Here is a 21,500-nt window from a genome sequence, read left to right on the forward strand (position 1 = left end):
GATTTTCTTTATTTAGCATCATGATGCCCGAATATTTCCGTGTAACACCACCGTAAGCGCAGTTCATCTGGGCTACCATCTGGGCTTTGCACGATCAATTTTTTTTCTTCTAACTAGTCAATTGTATACCTGGACCAAGGGCGGCGGAACCGGGGGGCACAGGGGGCACGTGCCCCTCCCCCACTTTTCCTCAGGTTAGAAATGTGCCTTTTTTCTACATAAAACTTGAGGTGCCTCAAGTTAGCAAGAGGCCAGGGAACCAGAATGAACACTCGGGAAGGGCCGTTTCCGGCCATCTGAGGGGTTTGTAAAACCAACAATTTTCTAAAAGCACGCTCCGCGCCAACCGATGGAGGCGCTCCGCTCAGATAGCCGTGCATACAACTTTGCAAATCCTGGCTAAGCCCGTGACTTTTAACGAATTTCTGTGAGTCAAACTCAAAGCATTTTCGAATGGAAAAAATTTGTTAAGATATTAACAAGAAAAAAACTCTAATTCGGAAGATTCCTACATTAGCAACTAGCATGATTTCACCTCATTTTGTCTCAAAAGAAAACTTGTTCCTTGTTTCCCAATTTGCGCATTGGATATTGCAGTGCTAGTATGCATATTTTGCTTGAGGGTGGGGGGGGGGGCGTTGATGGAGTGATGTGTATACACAAATAAGATAATGCAATAAGAGTTATAAAGGGTACTGAATATAACGCTGCATCATTCCAATCGAATTTCTGCAAAGTGCCCTTTGATGTCGGTGCCCCCCCCCCCAGATTAAAAGTGCTCCCGCCGCCCTTGACCTGGATATCCCCGACATGAGTGTATAAAAGAAACATTTTCTTTTCATGGATGGTGGGGGGGGGGGGGGGAGTGTCTACAAGCCTAGAAGTACAGGTTTATCATATTCTTTGTTATATTTTATACTTTTTTGTGAGACAAATTGCAGTCTCACCCGACACAGCGACATTATCCCGCCTACGTGTCGTTGAACAAGGTTTTTCTGGAGGTAGCTGAGTACTGTGTTAAAATAATAAATAAGGTAACTAAATGTAGCAGCTTAAAAAATATACTGTCCCATTTTTTGCCTTCAAAGTGATGTTACAATTTTTTCTTCTTCTAATTTACCAAATTTTTGGGGAACTGTAAATTTCTAAAACGTGAGATTATAAAATAAAGAATGTTTAGATGCAACTTGCAAGGCCTCAGAAGTGCCGTTTCCGGCAATCTGAGAGGCATTGTGTGCCAAAAATGTTCTTGTTCGCTACGCGCCAACCGATGGTGGCGCTCCGCTTAGATAGTGTCACGGGAACTTTCGGGCACAAAAAGTTCTGCCCCCCCAAACTTAAATGGTCCCGTACGCCTTTGATGTCAACTCCACTCAAGTTAAAAGTCTGGCTGAGTTGGCAAGGCCAGTCAGCATGAAAGAGAAATTTTTTTTTTTGCATTTCTGTCACCAAAGTTGCACATCTTTTTGGATGCTATTTTGCCTCACAGGTACCATCTCCTGCGATCTGGGGGGTGCTGAAATCTCAAATTTTCTCTGTACGCTCCGCGCCAACCAAGGTGGCGCTCCGCTCAGATAGTAACCTCCGGCCCCCCCCCACAAGAAAGAACAGCCCCCCCACAAGAAAGAACAGCCCCCCCCATGGCCCCCCACTCAAAAAATCCTAGCTACGCCACTGTCAATATGAGCAGTAGTAATATAATATTTCTACCAGATAAAATTAAGGAACTGCTTATACTGTCGATACGAGTGCTTTGAAGCATAATATGCGAGGACAGTTTAGAGTATAAGCATTAGGAAATTGTCCCAACTGGCTGGAATCAGATTTATTCGCGATGGTATACGGCGAAACTCACAGCCACCAAGTCATCACTTTTGATGTTAGCATAGAAAGGTGGCTTTGGGGTGACAACACGTTATATTTCATGCCACTTTTAAGATTTGAAGACACGTACAGTGGGAATTCTGTAATTGGGCCCTTGTCTGTAATGATTGTCAAGAGGTTTGATTTCGAGAGCTAGCATACTTTCGGCTGACAAGAAAGAAAGAAAAAAAAAGTGATGTCAAAACTGAGTAGCTGCTGTAGCCTACGTCTGACTTCAAATAAGAAAAGTAAAAATTAAAATGTCTGAATGTAAACAAAGATTTTCACACATCTGCTTAGTTATAATATCTGTTTGGCCAGATAATCATAACCATAAACATAATCATAACCATAACCATAATCACAACCATAATCATAATCATAACCATCATCATAACCATGATATAATCATAATCATTACCATAATCATAATCATATTCTGATAGACTACAGTGTAAAAAGTAGGCTTACAGTACTTGGAAAGCAAGTGGTTACCATTGCGACTTAAGCAGAAAGTATACAAGTTATGGGAATGATTCATCACAATACAGCCTTCGTACATACTGCCACAATAACACATACTATCAACAGCATTCCAACAAGACGTACCAAGAGACTTACTTTCACATTCATAAGGGAAGTGATATCAATAGTTCAATGTAATTGTATTTCACTAACACGAACACACGCTATTGAAATGCTAAACGGAACCGACACTCTCTCATAATTTGTTTCATAAGTGGGTCAGTTTTAAATTCCGCTTGAACGCTTTCACATTACAGGCCTGCAGCATGCAAACAACACAATGCAATGTGGCTATAATAATTGATACAACATTTTCGTTATAAACGGGCTATCGGTTAAGTACCAAACCAGACGCAAACGACTTTTTGAAATAATTTGTGGTGTTTTGAATTGACGCCAGCTCATTCCTACAGAAGAGATTTTTTGTAGTTGATACGGTGGTACAGGCCTGGTCGCTCGTCGATATGGGGTTCTCGTCTCTGCACTATCTCTCTTTATTGTTCGCCGTGTACCAATCCAGTAGTCAATCTCTTTTCTCAGAAGTCCCCGTGAAACTGTTTCTAAACCAGAATTCCAATATCTATCAAGTTGACGTAAAGGAATACTTAATCGTTAGGAATGATGATGACGTAATTATAGGATGCAGCACATCTGTTCAACAAGTCGGCAATAACACTAATATACGGATAACTTTAAGAAATGGAAACCACACCTTAAAGCAACAAGAAACAGGAGACGAAAGAAAACTACTCTGGTCCGGAGAGCCATTTATAACCTCAAACTTATCATGCGAAATCAATTTGATGTTTTTAGATAGTGGGCACACTTCAAGTGTTATAGTTAATGATATCGTTATACGAATGAGACAGGGGTTAACTTGTTTTCCAAATACTTCCAATAATGTTTTCCTTAGGGATGAAATTGTTCAAATTGTGTGTACAGCACCTAGAGATGGATACAGCTGGGACATAGAACCACCTGCGAGCCTGATACTGGACAATGACCAAGTGGCAATGTTTCTAGGTATGGTTCGTGTTGTACGTAACTTTGTGAAACTATCTGCTTCGGGGGTGACGGGCAGTATCACATGCTCTCGTCCTCGGATCAATGCAGAAGAATGCTCAATACAAAGTAAACTGATCAGGCTGGAAGAGAGTTTGATCCTTTCTGTCTCACCGCAAACATTTTCTCATTCTACTATTGGAATTGGTAGTTTTAAATGTTACAGTAACGTGGCCACAGAATATGTATCATGGCATGTCGAATTAATCGAGAGGCATGGATTTAGTTTAGAGGTGGGACCGTTATCAGATCTACCTTGGTCGTATGTAATAACCCATTACACTAACGAATCCGTGCTTACGTTGAGCGCTGACGCCCGTGGTATCAAATCAGTTTCGTGTTCGACAAGCAGAGCTGGATACGTCGTCATGGCAACTGCGAAGAATATTACATCTGATATTATTCAAAAAGACAATTCTGAAAATCATGATACAGAGACTACTTGCAGTGATAATAATATCTCGGTACTCCCTTATGTAATTGCGATTATAATACTTATTATAGTTTGTATCGTTTTCACGACGATTACCGGTTACGTAATGTACAACATAATTCGTTCTAAAGTAATGGCAAGTGAAGTTGCTGGACCTGACACTGAAATGACTACCAAAGAATCATCGGGCCCATATGACGACCACCACTACTATGCAGCTAGCGAACGTAAACTCTCGTGTGATAATCGTACGGGCGACGTTAAAGTTGAGGATTCGATCACTGTGGAAACGGGGATTAGTAAAGATATTGAGCATCTCTCTTCCGACATACTGGACTATGGGGCAGTTATAGCCACCAATGACGTTTATGAAAGTACTTGATGGGCAAACGCTTACTGATAGGCCTACTTATACAGATCAGGGAGCTTTCGCCGCGCTCCCTGTATAGACCTTGGCTGGTCGTACCTTATATAAAGTTGATTTATTTTAAAATAAGGAATTCCCAACTTTCATTCTCACTTTCATTGATTTCTTGTGTTTTGTATGTTCATATGCAGCATATGGGTCTAAATAGAATTCGGCATTTTTGTTGTATCAAAACTATACGAATTACGTAATGCAGACAATGGTAAAAACTGCCCTGTGTCCATTGCACTCCAACCCAAAAGTTGAAACAAGTTGACAGCCTTCTCAAATTGGGAGTAAACGTAAAAATTCGAATACGCATATTAGGTCTATTGTACTTGAATGATAACACAAATTAGCCCCGATAAACATTAATTACGCATTAAGCGTAATATGCTTCAAGATGCATTTCATAGGATACTTGAATGTAAACCAATGACCGGCCGTAGTATAGGCCTATACATTAGACTATCACCGATAGTTTAATTACATGTCAGTTAAAAATAATTATATGCCAAAACAAAGATGCGGTATCCATTTTAACTTCAGCCGATTAATTCTGATTATCGCATTTGTAAGTTAATGCTGTTACGTAGAATTGACATGTACCCTCACAGTAACCATATAATATGTGCTTACCGCGTATACATTGCACAATTACGCCTGTGAGTTTAGTACCGTAGTTCTGGCGCGTAAGTGTCTACTGTATTATAAACAACTTCTTGTCGATTAATATGTAAAGTCTATGACCTGATAACCAATGGATATTAAGTACTGATTGAAATTTAGTTACAATTTGTAGTCAAAATCAACAGTCTGCATATAGACGGAGTTTGATTAAGTTATTGTTTATTGACATCAATTTCTTATCTAGTCGAATACTTCATGCTTGCTGAGCAGGGGGGGGGGGGGTCTGATGTGTCGTGCATGTCTCAGCCTGGAGGATCCTCGGTTATGTGCTTTATTATCACCGCTGTTGTTGGTGTACGATGTAGCCTTGTCGTTACTGTTTTTCGTCTTGTTAAATTTTATATAGCGCTACCCCTGGATGGACTTCATCGTCTCGTTACAATAAGTTTGGCTACAAACATAGGCGTATGAGACGGGGGGCTGGGGGGGGGGGCTGCAGCCTCCCTCCAACTTAATTTTTTTGGTGAAAATTCGGGCAATATGCTGAGAATTTTTTGGGCACCTACTGAAAGAAAAATAATTTGCAATGTGTTTTTTAATGGTTAAACTTATAATATTATTATCATTTTTATTGTCACGACTTCCCCAATAATTGTAACCAATATGGAAGGGTAATAACACGGAAAATGATTGTATGTTGTTGGCATGTGTGGCAGAGAACTCCTTAGTAAAATGATGTTTATGCTGGTATATATGATGTTAAGGGTAATCGTTCAATGATTGTTTTTCTTGATTTGCAAAAAAAGTTGGATTGGCGGCTTAAAAAAATTAGGTTAGTAAATGTTCAATGCGTGGAGCTTTCTTTTAGCGATATACGATGTCTATAGGCTTTAGTTGTTAACCTGAGTATGCAGTATTGCGTGATTTAATATAATGTTGCAGTGTGGTGTATCTTATGCGGATAAGGCCACGTATTGTATCGGTACCATCTACTCGATCAGGTGATTACCAAGAAGTGTCTTGACATTGGTTTTTTGTTAGGATTTGACATTGTTATTATGGTATCAATTAAATTTCGTAGTGTCGTATCGCAATTCCTACGTTGACTAACACACTAAGGCTGCCAGAATATATGTACTACCCGACGTATAATTAAATGATCGTTTGGGCTAATATTTACGCATCATGACAGTTAGAGATTTTGATTTAGAAAATTTAATCAGCAATCTGCCAGCGCTTGCTGAGGAATTTTCGGTTTCACCAAGGAATTTTTAAAATGTTTTCAATTACATTTAATCCTTCCGATTTTTAGGTCCACCAGTAGTAGTTTATTTCGTCCTCTCCAATATCCAAAGTATTAAAAAGAAAGATGGCGACTGAATACATACCCAGAAAATCTAACCAGTATTTAATTTAAAAAAATTGGGGTGGGGAGGAAATCTGGCTTCCATCATTTCTAGGGAGGGGTCTGATGGGAGGTGTTTTCCCTCCCATTGAGTAATTTTGCATCGGTAAGGGGGCTGCAAAGCAAAATGTGCTCTATTTCCCCCTTAATTTTAAATGAACTATACAACTCTAAATTTTACCAGTGTTATACGACATTGTTCACATGCATATAATTCTTGTTGACGTCCCAGCTTCGTTACCGAAAATGTCTGTGGAAGTCACTCTGCCCGTCCTTTAGTTGGTTTGTGTTTCTTGTGTAAATCTTGCGGCAGGTTTTATACTCAAAGTTAACGACGGAGTGAGGGCGCTTTTCGCCATTTATTTCATCCACAATTGTTAAATATTCTCGAACCTGCTCTGCCCGTTGTCTTTAGCTGACCGTACTTATACCCTATGGATAATGCACGGTTAACTCACCATTGGCATGCTGAAACTCTCGTGTCTCAAAACCAACTGGCACCGAGATACATGGATAGAAAAAAGAAGAAAGAAACGTTTTAAGCAGGAAGAAATAGAGTACATCTCTTTGTTGTGGATCATGGCAGGGGCGGGGGATGCTTAAGGTGCGATAACAATAGTCGGTCAATTCATTTGTTTCTTCTTTTTTTAAGGAGGGAGAGGGGAGTTTGCACCATTGAACATGATGTTTGAAGCTCCACATTGTCATTATTGACCAAGTGGAACAACTTAGGCCGCGTTTACATTACTGATCAGAGTAAGATGTAAGATCCGTGAAAAAAGTGGGGGGTGGGGAATTGTTTACAACGGCGTCAATTTAGCAACAACCATGTAAACTTCGTTAACGTTCTGATTTCTATATATATATATTCTATATAAATTCTATATATATATTCCTCCATTTCATTAACATAAAGTCTGTTAAAAGTATCTCTTTTGAGATCCGGCTTTAGGAATATCAAATGATTTTCGAGTTGGTTAGCATCATGTTAGATCTCTAGAGTAAGGCAAAATATGTCACCAAAAACAGAACTAAAGTATTGTTCGATACAGGTGTCAAACGCCTACAGTGAAACTACGACTTTCCTTACCGGTTTCGAACCTCTGGACATACAATCAGCGTCTATAGCCTAGACGAATAGGGTGTCCGCGTACAAAGCGGGAGGCCCGGATTCGAATCCCGGTGGAGGCTGAAAGTTTTTCCACTGTTCTGGATTTTCCTTCTCATTACGATTTTCATTTATATATATTCATTTGCCTTGGTCGTTTACCTCCATTTCATTAACATAAAGTCTGTTTAAAGTATCTCCCTCGAGATCCGGCTTTAGGAATCACAAATGATTTTCCAGTTGGTTAGCATCATGTTTGATCTCTAGAGTAAGGCAAAATATGTCACCAAAAACAGAACTAGTATTGTTCGATACAGGTTACAAACGCCTACAGTGGAATTACGACCTTCCTTACCGGTTTCGAACCTCTGGATATACAATCAGCGTCCATAGCCTAGTTGGTTAGGGTGTCCGCGTACAAAGCGGGAGGCCCGGATTCGAATCCCGGTGGAGGCTGGAAGTTTTTCCACTGTTCTTGATTTTCCAACTCATTACGATTTTCATTTATATATATATATATATATATATATATATATATTTATATATATATATATATATACCCCTGTTAGACATCTGGATAAAGTAATATTTCAATACATTTGATATGATGGAATCAATACCTAAGTTTTTGAACACCCTAATGTTATTAAGTGCTGGTTCATTCCAAATTAAGTGAATGTTATAGCTAAATTGCTTTATTTGTTAGTATCTGTAACAGCAAACTCTTTTGAGACATCTAACCCACCAGAATAAAGATAATATATTTGTGTCTGCTCATTTTACTATGTATTAACAAGGTAACACTGTTGTGTTAAATTATTCCATGTAAATAGCTATGTATCCAGCATTTATGAATAGATGTATATTTACATACTTTTACAAATAAGAAACGTTACATGCAAGTAAAAGATAAAATAAGCAACATATTTCAAATGTAATATTTTTCATGTACTTATACAATGCAAATACCAGGCCTTGGCTAATGGACCATGCACATTTCAACGTATAATAGTAGAATTCACTCGGACATCTTTCATATTTCAGCTTTTACTTGGAGAAAAAGATAAAAGTTATATTTCCTTTATTACCCAAATGTTTCCTATTTTCTCTTCTATATATAAAATACGGGTAGGATTTCTGAACCCAAAGACTTACTTATTCACTGCAAACCAATAAAATGATGGTTCTTCAGTACAAATGCCCGCAAATGCCCCCAACGATTGTAAATATATATACAATCGCTGACTCGATCAGAATACTGAGCAACTGTCAAACACATGTGCCTGTAGCTAGTGATAGACGCACATATCGGCAGTAGCAATAGGCCACTATCAACAGCCAGCCTTACTTGCCAGTTAGTAGTGACGAATGCTATATGTTTGTCCCAGTATATAATGGAGAGGAACGAAGTTACTCGACTGGCAAAGGCAAACACTTTCGTTGCTAGGTTGCTTTGTAAATTCCTATTTTCGGGATCGGTGAAGGCTTACGGTGTTATTCTGACAACGTTTCTCGACGATTTCAAAACAACGCATTTCATTCTTGGATGCTCATTCGCCCTCCAGATGAGTTCGTGCAACATGGCATGTAAGTGTGAACTATGGCAGTAGTATTACAATGGGTGCATCTAGAATAAGGTTGTAGAGCTGAATTAATGCATTATGAGTATTATTATATCCATATTTGACGAAATATATCAAGTAGAAATTGAACTGTATTGTGTCCGTTAGTTTATAGTTCGGTATACGACAAGGAGGAGGGTCGTGTGGTGTGTGTGTGGTTCCTTGACTTGCATAGGCGTAGGAGCCCAATTTGATTGGGGGGGGGGGGGGGGCTGTAACGACTTGCCGAAAAATATAACCAAAATTGTTCAACAGTTTAATGTACATATCATATAGGCATGCATCTGTTATTACATCGCATGCCAATTACATGCAATCTTTTGCCGAGCTATTACCCTTCCATATTGGTTATCATTTTGGGGGAAGTCGTTACAATTATCATGATAATGATATAATATTAGTTTAACCATTGAAGAACACATTGCAATTTATTTTTCTTTCAGTAGGTGCCCGAATAATTCTCAGCGTATTGCCCGAATTTTCACAAAAATATTTGATTGGGAGGGGGGGGGGGGGCTGCAGCGTTACAAGCACACTGTCAGTTCTTGAACTATGATGTAATATTTGCAAAGTTTGTTTTCAATTTACAAAGATTAGGTGATCTTCATATTATTATTCTTGATTCACCTTCCCTGATTAACAGCATTCTATTCTAATCTGTGGAGGTCAAAAGGTCGGTTTTCAGTAATTACTTGACTTTACTATTTGCAGTGCCACATTAATTGTTCTCTTGGGAAACGTGTCAAGGGTCAAATCACTAAGACTGCTGGTATTGTAGTTTTCGATTATTTATGTTTTTATAAGCAATTTGTAACTCGAATGTAACACCAAAACAAGATATGATATGAGATGATCCGGCAACTTCACGTTACAGAAAAACACACACACACACACGCATACACACACACATTTGTTGTTACAAAAGGAGACGCGTGGAAGATTCCAGTTGCACTTGGAAATGTTACAAATTAGTTACTTTGGTAACATAGTTACCCTTCTCGTGTATCTGTAAACTTAACCAGTTATCTTTATTTATTATTATATTCTCCTTCTCTAAATGTTATAAACGCTGCAGAGTCATGAAGACAACTAAATCTCTTTTTTCTAATAAAATGTAAGGTTTTTTATTCTATATTCGCAGCACCTTTAGTCAAGTTTTTGAGGCGTTTTGCTGAATATAAAACCTTGTACATGTTTGGAGGGATGCTAGCTGCTGCGGGATACTTTTGTCGCGCTATTTTCCCAATGAATGGAATATGGGAACTGTTTATCTATTCGGCAATTACAGGTGAGTATTGTTGTTCAAATTTTAGTATTTGCGACAAACCAGAAATTCTGTCGCGTTGTTTTCATTTCTGACCTACTTAATATCGTCTTTAGTTCAAAAATCCTCTTTTATTGCTCTCGCAGGTATTGGATTCGGCTTATGCAATATTTCTTCGGTAGTCTACATGGAGAGAGCATTCCGTGATTCGTTCCCCACTGCCTATTCCATATCACTCTTTGCTGCGTATTTCGGAATCGCCATCTTGCCTTTATTGTCAGAATACCTGTTCAAATCCTTTGGAATTCGAGTTGACATGACAGTGTTTGGAGCACTCTGTTTTATGTTGGTGCCCGTGGGACTCATACTGCCATCAAAAGAATTGAAAAGCAGCGACAAGGCTCAACAACGTCGTAGCGAGGAACATTTACCTTTAACAGCTGAAGAAATGACACGGCGCAACCCGAATAATAATACTGCATCTTCTTCCATCATGGACCAAAACCGTGAACTTTCCGGATATGACCGGCAAAGAGAAACAGTCAGTACCAAGTTGGAATCGACAGAGAATTTATTGGAAGAGAAAAGATTAAACCATCCCTTATTTTCCGGTCATCCTGACTTTCTTCTGGTTTGGGCTATAGCTACCATGTATGGATTGACTTTGTCTAGTTGGGCTATCTTTTTGATCCCGTTTGGCGAATCCGCCGGATTAGACTCTTCCACAGCCGTTTTGATGTCATTCTGCGGTGGCATTGGTGGTGTACTGGGAGATTTGTATTGCATTTGCATCTTCTACAAAGGTCTTGGAAACATCCTGAGTGGACTTGCTTTACCATCTTTTCTAGTGTTTCTTAGTTTTATCGTGACATTAATATCGAGTGAATTTCCTGCACTGGCTTTGTATTCGTTTATAAGTGGCTTTGGTATCGCTGTTCAGGGAATCGTGTCCACCAGCTTTACTCCGTCAACACTTTGTGACGACCATTTTGAAGTTGCCATTGTACTATCATGTTTCACAGAGGGTATCGCCGCCCAGTTAGGTAGCGGTTTAACTGGTAAGGCGTTCACTTCTTTCTTCTTCTTCTCCTTTTTTTTTACTATAAACTATAACATCACATGATGAAATTTCACCATCCGCCGTTTTTCTTCATTCGAAGATATTAATAAATTGCTATTTTGTTAATCATTTGCTGTAATCAGACCCAAAGTAGTTAATGATTTTCCGCTACTATCTTTATTCTTGCACAGCTTAAGCTTGGAAATGACTCTATGCGTTTCGAAATAGCAAATTGATAAAACTGTTCATTTTAAGAAACAAAATGGGGAAAGGGGAAGGCTTCAACAAGCATTAATTAAAGACATTAATGATCGGAAGTATCAAAAAACGTATTTACTGAGGACAGATTTCATTCCTGTTTTCTGTTACGCCATGCCTCTTGAGGTAAACAAGCCAATGTGATAATGCACTGAAATGCTCATTCAACACTAATGAAGTTCTCCCAGCCAGTTGGGCCTTTTAATTAATGCTAATACCTCTCTAAACTGTACTCCAATATAATGCTCTCATAGCACTGGCATATTGACAGTACAAACAGTTACTGACCTTGATCTGATAGAAACATGATATTCATACTGCTCGTATATACTGACAATACGAGTGCTCTGAAGCGCGACATGACACTACAGTATATACAAAATGTTCCAACTGGGTGGCTCACCTTGCCCGAAGAACAGTTGGTGGTCGATTCGACAATAGCAGTGATAAACAGTAATAAGCGTGCAAAACCTAGCCTATAGTCACACATAATCTACTACACTTTGCACATACCTCCAATCATCTTCACAGCCTCTCTCTGACTATGCCTCATTGCGTAATTTGGTAAGAACTATATATGTCTCTGACTAGGCTATACTTAGACATATAGCCTACGTACAGTAACAGTTAGCTCACTGACGTTCGATGAAGCTGATGGAAGGAACAATGACTTACCAACTTGAATGTATATTTAATTAAGCAATAATCTCCCTTCCAAAAGTCCTAAAATAGTTGTCCTGTGATAAAACCTAACACAGAGGAAGCATTATAGGTCGAGAAGAAAACCGGTATCACTAAGCCTACTACTATCTAACAGGATTAGTGTGCAGTATTCATTCATTCATTTATTTATCATCACAGTGCCAACAAAATACAAAATAGTACATATAAGTAAATCAAATAATTCTAAGCACAAATCAAGAATTACAAAATGAACAACAAGTGTACACTGAGATAAACGGAGACCAGAAAAAAAGTTATGAGGCGAACTTTTACAAAGTCTGGCCACCGTGCTAGAGAACCCCTCCGCCACCTAATTAGGTAGGGGAGGGAATGAGCAACAAATAAAGGTTAAAAGAGACGAGTAGACTAAGTTTTACACACATGAGTTATCATGTGTTAGTAAGGTGCAGTTTAAGATTCTTCTTAAAAATATTTACTGTACGAATTTCCTTAAATATTTGGCAATGAATTCCAGAGATTAATACCAGTAAAATAAATACGTTTTTTGTTCTATGCTCAATTCTTGGCTTACTATTACGAAAAAAAAGGAGCACTTCGTGCATCATGGTTACGAATTTCAAAATTATACTGTATGCAGTTACTTATTGTATATATCAGGTAGAAGATTATTTAAAAGGCGATACATGAATACACCTAATTGCATAGTATGTATATTATTAATGGTCATTACATCGAGTTTTTCAAACAGGAGTGGTTGTATGCATCAATAAAACCAGCATTGCACATAATGTGTACCAGCCCTCTTTTGAGTTACCCAAACCCCACACAATATTAGCATAAGAAATTACCGGCAAGATCAGTGCATTGTACAACAATAGAAGAACTAGAATCAATATACTCTTTAAATCTATTAATAATGCCTACATACATTGCTACTTTGTTACATATATTATTAATATGCAATGTCCAATCTTGATTCTCATGAATAGTAACTCCTAAAAATTTGGTACATGTCACTCTATTACATGTATATGTACAGTACACATACCTTAACAATGTGTTACCATTATCAGTACGGAATACTGCTGCCGGACGGACCATTTAGTCAGGTGGCTTAGCAACAATTTTCAGGCTTAACGTTACCGTCTGGACAAAAGTACCAAATTTGGCATGGAGTTTCTTTTCGGCCTATCTATTGATTTTATCCGTGGAACCCACTTGATCGGCTCCGATTTTCCAAGATGGCGGCCAAAATCCAAGATGGCCGCCAGAAAAAAAGGAAATGTCATATATCTGGCTGTAAAAATCGGAGATGAGCAAATTAGGGGTCAATTGAGGTGTTTCCGGGGTCACTGAAACAGATGATGGTCATGGCATGTTGCTTGAGTAACCCACTTCCAAGATGGCGGCCAAAATCCAAGATGGCCGCCTGGAATAAAGGAAATTTCATATATATTCATTCTCCAGACCCCCTGTGCCCTTTACTGATCGGGACCATCAAACCTTCCGTCCTCAAACGTGTAAATGAAACCGGGCTAACACCCTGACTATATGTTATGGCTGGTATTCTAATTGTGTCACTTTGGCTCAGGAAGCCACTTAGGACTTATTGGGGAACTTTGAGGTATGATCGACCGTGGATAGACACTGTCGCAAAGCCCGTTATTATATGGGAGTTACGAGTGTCATGTAAGACTGATTACATTGTATCAACTATATAATAGGGTAACTTGAGGGAAACCGACCAGATGTGAATACCGACTCATTGGGAGATTTTGTACGATTGTGCACCCTTCATAAACACAACGTCAATTCTGCTAACAACACACGCTAAGTCAGGTTACTAGTCATCTTAAGTATTTAGGTCGTTCTTTTCGAACTTGTACTCCAGGGCTGCTGTTAGCGAGGATCTCCAGTTAGACTTGTTGTCTGGTATAGACAAGCCCCCCCCCCCCCCTCATAGTAAAAACGATAGCTTGGGTTCGAATCTCTCCGTTGGTGAGCTCTGGACAGCGGTAACAGCGATGAAGAAGGGAAAGTCCCCCGGCCCGATGGCCTCCCTGCTGAGTTCTATAGGACCTTCTGGGAGGTTTTCGGTGGGGACTTGAGAGACGTGTTCGCTACCTCTTTCCAGTTGAATTACATGAGCCAAACACAGCGGGTTGGAATATTGTTCTCCTCCCAAAGTTGGGAGACCCTTTGGACCCTAAAGGGCGTCCAATAACGCTGTTAAATGTGGACTTCAAAATCCTGGCCAAAGCACTAGGAAATCGCCTAGCGGATATAATGCCGGATATTGTAGGTCCTCTCCAGACTTGTGCTGTGGAAGGCAAGTGTATTCAACATAAACTCTGGTTGATGAGAGACTTGATCGAGTTTGTTAAAGTTCGTGATTTGCCATGTGCACTGGTCTCCTTGGACCAGGAGAAGGCCTTTGACATGGTAGATCACAACTTTCTGTTCAGAACCTAAGAGTCCTTCGGATTGAACTCAGTGTTTATTCGTTGGTTCTCGTTACTATATAAGGACCACACGAGCATGGTCACTGTTAACGGATTAACTTCTGGTCCCTTCCCGGTTCGAAGGGGAGTCCGCCATGGTTGTCCCCTCTCCCCGTTGTTGTATGTTCTCTTCAGCAAAACGCTTCAGTACCTCGCTGGACAGATGCTTAGGTTTTCGACCCTTCAATGTACCGGGTGGGGCTAGAGTTACAAGCGTGCAATATGCCGATGACGTCACTTGTATTTTGTCGGACCTCGCCTCCTTCAAGCCTTTATCGAAGGTTTTGGCCACCTTCCAAGAGGCTACTGGTGCCAGACTTAGCAAGTCCAAGACCAAAGGGCTGCGTTTAGGAGGTTGGCGCGGCCAATCCCTCCCGTTCGATGCTACTTGGTCAGATGTCATGATCAGGGTAAATGGCATCTGGCTAGGTTATAGTGCCCCAGAGGCCACCACTTGGGCCGAGAAGGCTGATCAGGTGGGGCACGGCTCGACACTTTTAGTCGGAGGTGGCTCTCCCTCCCTGGGAAGGTTACAGTTGTTAATCGTTTTATTGTTCCTCTCCTTTGGTATCCTGGTACGGTGATCGCTGCACCGGATAATGTCTTGGTGCGATCGGAGATTGGAGAGGATCATTTTTTATTTCATTTTTGGCCACCACTGGCCCGGATCCTTTTCCAATGACCGGCCAAATGCGACACGCCCTTCGGGGGTATATACTCAGATTGGTGACTCACTTCGTAGCATCAAAGAGGAGGGTGGGACAGATGTTCTACTGAGCGTGGCCCCCTCTGTGTTATGTTCAATGCCCGCGCCTGTGTGCCCGTCAGGTTGCCAAACCGCCATCACTCCAGATGTGTGGTGTTCTGTGTGTTGCAAGTCACTAGATAGCCGTCTCCGGGACTTGGCGTGGAAGATTGTACATGGGGTCCTCATCACTTACCATTTTCGCCTAGTCAGGTGGCGATTAGGTGATGGGATTTGTCCCTATGTGGGCTGTGAGGCCATCGAGACTATGCAACACCATTTGCTGGAGTGTCCCTTTGTCCGGTTGGTGTGGGAATGATGGTTTCACGCCTTCGTTATTGGTGTTATTGGTTGCACACTGTGGGCCATTAGTAGTGATTTTGTTTTGTATGGTTTGTTGCCCTCTGTATGCCCAACCTGGGTTAGGGATCTGCTGTTGTTGTTTGCCGCTATCATCAGGAGACACATCTGGAACAGCAGATGCCGCCTAGATATTTATAGGGACGTCTGGAGGGCCGAGGCTGTCGTCTCCCTCGTGCAAAGTGACAAAGGTTGCGCATGGAGGCGGACCATGCACGGCTTCCCGACACTGCCTTTCGTAGACGCTGGCGCAAGCCTGTCGTCTACTATCGGGACGGCGTTCCCCGGATGAAATTTGGAGTGAGTTAGTTGTTAGGTGTGGGGGTTTGAGTGGTCGTTACATCATATATGGGTTGGTGTGGGGGGGGGGGTTCTGTTTGTGGTTTGCAGTTGGCTTTTTGGGGCTGGTTTGTAGTGATTTATTGTTTTGGTTCTGTTGGCCTTTGGGTCCGTGTCTTATCACGTCACGTTAAACGCTACGTTATATACATATGTGGGTTAGTGAGAGATTTCTGTTTGTGGGTTTCAGTTGGGTTTTTGGTGGTTGTTGTTATACAGACTGGGATTGTTTTTGGTTCTGTTGACCTTTGGTCTGTGTCCGTTTTCTTTGCACGTAAAAGCACACACGCAAATGCAGCAAGGCAAATCTGCCTTGCATATCTCTTTGTTGATGCACATGTTTATCCAAATAGTGTACATCGACTGTGAACTGTCCGGTAAAGAAACATCGTATTGAAACATTGTAGACAGAATTCCCGAATACTTCCAGTATGTACTTAAAGGTCAGTGGAAGTGTAAACTTACATTTTTGACGGTCACTTTAAGTGCAGCGGATTGATTTGAAACTTACATAGATGAAAAGAGTGTATTTCATAACCCCAAATATCGAATTTTGAGTTTCAAACTCATTTCGTTTTTGTGTTACCTAAATATCCGGGTCCGTTGACTTCAAGAGGGAAACGAAATGAATGTCGCTATTGAGTTTACTCAGTAATTGCTGATTTTTCGTTCCTCCATAGGTGAAAAGTTCAAGTTAATGTTTTCTTCAAAGTCAATGAATGCCTGCATCTATATATTCTTCAAAATTCTGTAACTTTTCATTCAAATCAGATTCGCCATTCTTAAGTGGCAGAGTTTTGAAAATGTAAATTTTGCATTATCCTTTGCTTCCCCCCCTTGACGTCACCAAAACATTACGTAATAGTAAATCTGTCTAAGTTTCACACTGCATCGACTAAAAGTCAGTCTGGTGGTTGGATTTTCAATACTAATCAGAAGGAATCAGAATCTTCAAAGTCAAGTCTACACTTCCACTGACATTTAACAGTGACAACAAGTGTATTTTCTGTTATATTGGCCGTTATCTTGGTAATAGGTGACCCTAGCAACGTGTCATGACCATCATCTGTTTCAGTGACCCCGGAAACACCTGAATTGACCCCTCATTTGTTCATTTCTGATTTGTACAGCCAGATATATGACATTTCCTTTTTTTGGCGGCCAGCTTGGATTTTGGCCTCCATCTTGAAAAATCGGAACCGATTAAGTGGGTTCCACGGATAAAATCGATAGATTTGCCAAATTTGGTACATTTGTCCGGCCGGTAACGTTAAATTTGCTAAGCCACCTGACTAATTGGACTAAATATGTAAATGCAAGTCATGAGGCAGTACGACGCTAAGCGACCACGAATGTGGGAGAAGCCCGCACGGGTTTATGGATAACAACATCGACAATTTAACTGGAATCTAACAGTAAAACTTGAAAAGTATGCATGTGTAACAACGATGGCACCGTAGCTGTTTAGTGTTGCATATTCATTATTCATTACTAAACTCACATCTACAGTATATACGTACTTTGCAACCCTGCACTCTCCTAACTGACATGTATGCTACAGGAAGGCACTAGCCTATAGGAACGGCGCATGTTTACATCCTCATATACCAGCGCATGCGTGTTACTGCACTTGTTGTCAGGCACACCATATACAGCATAGTGAGCTCGACTAGTTGGCAACTTAATTTACTGAATTTGAAATTCAATCTGAAATGTACGTCTACATGGGTTGGGGATTGTGAAAATGAAGTGAGCAAATCTAAAAAAAAAAGCTGCTTTTGACGATTCCACTTCTTCTGCAAGTTAGGTCCTAATGTTTAGGCTTAATCAGGCCCAGCTGCAGTAGGCCTACGCCCCTACACTACAAACTTCTGGCGTCATGCCTTCCTATCATACTCACGTCCATGTTTCGCCAAGTTGCCTTGGGACCCTCGACGTGCCTGGGCAGCCGATTCACACAGAGATTACAGTAGCTATACAGTCAATCTTAAAGTTTTGTACCGCAGTAAATACTGGATCGTGCTGACAAATCTGATACATCGGTAGCATGTGCTATTAGGTTTACAGTAAGAACTGTGGATATGTGTAGTCCCAATAAATCCCAACAACTGGATTTGTTGGAATTACACATATCCTCAGTTCTTACTGTAATGCTAATAGCACATGCTACCGATTTATAGCACGATCCAGTTCTTACTGCGGTACAAAACTTTAAGAATTAAAGTAGTAACCGTGCTCGCTGTGTGTATCGTGTGGCCTGGGCTCAAACACGATACGTAAAGCAATTAGATTCATTTCTCTGCCAAACTTGATAAATTAGTCATGTCAGGGTACGGGTAACAGCTAAATGCTTGACTTGTATCGACAATACGTAGTAAATGACATGTGACTTCTACATAAATTTCTAATTATATTATTCATACATTTCTAGGTGGTTAGTGCATACATTTCTAAGCTTACCGAAAACGTATGAACTGGGTGACATCTAGGCGTTTTTTTTTCAAAATGCTTTAAAAATTGTACCGTTTTTAAACCGTTTCATACATATAGTAGTAATGAAATATTGAATATGGATATTGTTGTAATGAAAACAGAAATAACCATTCATAATCAAACCGTTATCTTGACAACAACTCTCATCTTATTTTCTTTCTTGCCTTTACAGGTGCTCTAATTGACATTACTGGATCCTTCTCCTTGGCCTTTGGTTTACTTTCTGTTCTGAACTTGTTTCTATCCGTCGTTTCACTAATTTGGTGGATTGTGAGAAAGAATAGTACAAACTCTTTCTCAAGCTAGAAATCCCTTACTGCAAACAAAGTCTGTGCAATGGTGGTACGCAAGATGGAGGGGTGGGTGGGGTAGGTTCCAGATGTTCTTTGTTTGAGTAATATTATGCTAACAAAAGTGCTAAACCTTTCTGGGCCCCACGGGGGCTTTGAAATACATTCCAATAACATTGGAAGCTCTAAAGAATGTATTTACTCAAGTTCAAGGGCTACAAGTGAACAGTCTGAAAGCAATGCAACTTTCAGGTTTAAGATACCTTCCACAAGAAGTCATTACAATTTCGGACACGTGCCTTTGTGATTTAATGCTGATAAGAGAGAACAAGAAATACCTCCAACTTAAACAACTTCGCCCATGCTTCAGGCTTTGAAATAGATTCCGTGTATATTGAATATCTGTCTCCCAAACGTATTTTAAACTCGCTACGAGAGAATAATCGATATTTGAAATTGAGTTTCCGGAGTATTTGTAGCTTGGACCCCCCCCCCCCCATTGGGGCCCAAATTCATTCCAGAGTAATGAAGCTATCATTTCTCTTTCTGACAAGTATTTATAATGAAGTTAACATAATGTAAACATTGAACAAAAGTTAATTTAAATTTATTGACATGTAAAATGTTATATAAATATGTTCTAACACAATATATTATATCAATTGCAATAGGTACCAATCCTACCCACATAAAAATGAACTTCTATTTCTCTGTCTTCGCATATTCATGAGATTTACAAAGTGAATATTAAAATTATAATTTCTTACGAAAAACTGCATGAACCATACTCAGAAACTGTCGTTCCCGATTCCACTTATGTATCAACCATTGCGTTAAACAATGTAACCAAAGATGCCTTGTAGCAGGAGATAATGCTGACGAAACATTTACGTCACGTGATCAAAATTAGACGTCTAGGACGCATAACTGACCATGACTCATGGTCAGTTATAAATTACTGATTTGAGACGAGCTGTATATCTGACTCATGATCAGATACGTATATAGTTATAAACCTGCATATATCCAAGGACATCTTACTGCCAACTGTAAATCAATTAAACGTATTCTTGTTATACATTGCCAGTGTGTGCATCGTACACTGTGGCTTAGACTTCATCAATTTGCTGACGTAACGGTAAATATAATAATAATTATAACAATAATAATAATAAAGTGGCCACTTATAACGCGCCATATCTGTCAACTTGACACTCATTCCGCAGGTTTATAGTCTTGTTCAAGGCCAAGTCCTCTCACACGACTTTGCAACTTAACCCTGGTCATTGGTAACCTGTCATAGCTACACACCATGGTGTGCACAATTCAATCAATCTCTCCTGGGGTACCACAGTTCACTTCATCCACGTGTCTCCCGGGGGACTTCCCATAGGGTGCAGCCACAAACCGGCGCACGCTACTACATTTAAAATTTACCTAGCAAGTCCCCAGTTATACACCTGGGTGAAGAGAGGCAATGGAGATAAAGTGCCTTGCCCAAGGACACAACGTAATGATCTGGCCAGGACTCGAACCTGTAATCCTTAGATCACAAGTGATCCACTGCCTTAACCACTTGAACTGGATCCTAACGAAGTAGACAATCACACGAACTGAGAAATGGGAAAACTTCATTCAATGTTTTTTTAAGCAATTTGAATATCATCAAAATATACATATTCTGCAGGAAAGGCAAATCCCATTGCAAATATGTTTCTGAAATTAGAACCACTGAAAGCTGAAGGCGTCTTTCTGACACGATCCTTACAGGACTCAATAAACAATTTTTATTGTGATGGTTATTACGCCCTAAAGACTAGTATATCAATACATTATGTACTAAATAATAATTTTCTTTGTATTCATAATATTTTATAATTAAGTAATTAATATTGTGGTATGATGCAACGTTTCATAGGCAATTAATTGTATTTATGTTTGCCAAATTTGTAGTTATATATATATATATATATATATATATATATATATATATATATATATACACACTTCCAGCTTCCAACGGGATTCGAACCCGGGTCTACTACAGATGCGGACACCCTTAAAAACTAGGCCATGGACGCTGATTGTATGGGCTGAGGTTCGAAACCAGTAATGAGGGCTATCAGTCCATTACATTCTTTGTCAGCTGTATGGAACAATGCTAGTTCTGTTATTGTGGTATATTGTTGCCTTTCTCAAGAGATCGATCATGATGCAAACATTGCAAAGATTAAAAAATATTCATACATGCAGCCTCTATATGGTTCACTAGCTATGGTTCAAATAAATCAGATCGCGTGAAAAGTGCATGTATATTCTTATTCATTATCAGTTTCCTCTAAGCCAAGCTAAGTTACATACCTGCATGTTTTGCCCCAAATTGGGAGACACTGGAGTTTTAATTGTGTATAATTATTGTTATTTTTTATGTCCTTTGTCTGTTGCTAACAGA

General features: G+C 39.8%; 1 protein-coding gene across 2 annotated transcripts; it reads left to right on the forward strand.

Annotated features, from left to right (window-relative positions):
- Positions 1 to 2,557: 2,557 nt before the first annotated feature.
- LOC139976097 (monocarboxylate transporter 14-like) lies at positions 2,558 to 21,016 on the forward strand. 2 transcript variants are annotated; one of them, XM_071984536.1, is made up of 4 exons: positions 2,560 to 9,019; positions 10,196 to 10,342; positions 10,465 to 11,376; positions 18,931 to 21,016. In XM_071984536.1, the coding sequence occupies exons 1-4, from the start codon at positions 8,827 to 8,829 to the stop codon at positions 19,062 to 19,064; spliced, it is 1,386 nt and encodes a 461-aa protein (XP_071840637.1). In that variant the 5' UTR covers positions 2,560 to 8,826; the 3' UTR covers positions 19,065 to 21,016. The 2 variants fall into 2 exon arrangements, with proteins under 2 accessions (XP_071840638.1, XP_071840637.1); XM_071984537.1 differs by lacking the exon at positions 10,196 to 10,342 and having other exon boundaries at positions 2,558 to 9,019.
- Positions 21,017 to 21,500: the final 484 nt, after the last annotated feature.

The sequence above is a fragment of the Apostichopus japonicus genome, chromosome 11, assembly GCF_037975245.1.
Source record: "Apostichopus japonicus isolate 1M-3 chromosome 11, ASM3797524v1, whole genome shotgun sequence".
Taxonomy (NCBI): Eukaryota; Metazoa; Echinodermata; class Holothuroidea; order Aspidochirotida; family Stichopodidae; genus Apostichopus; species Apostichopus japonicus.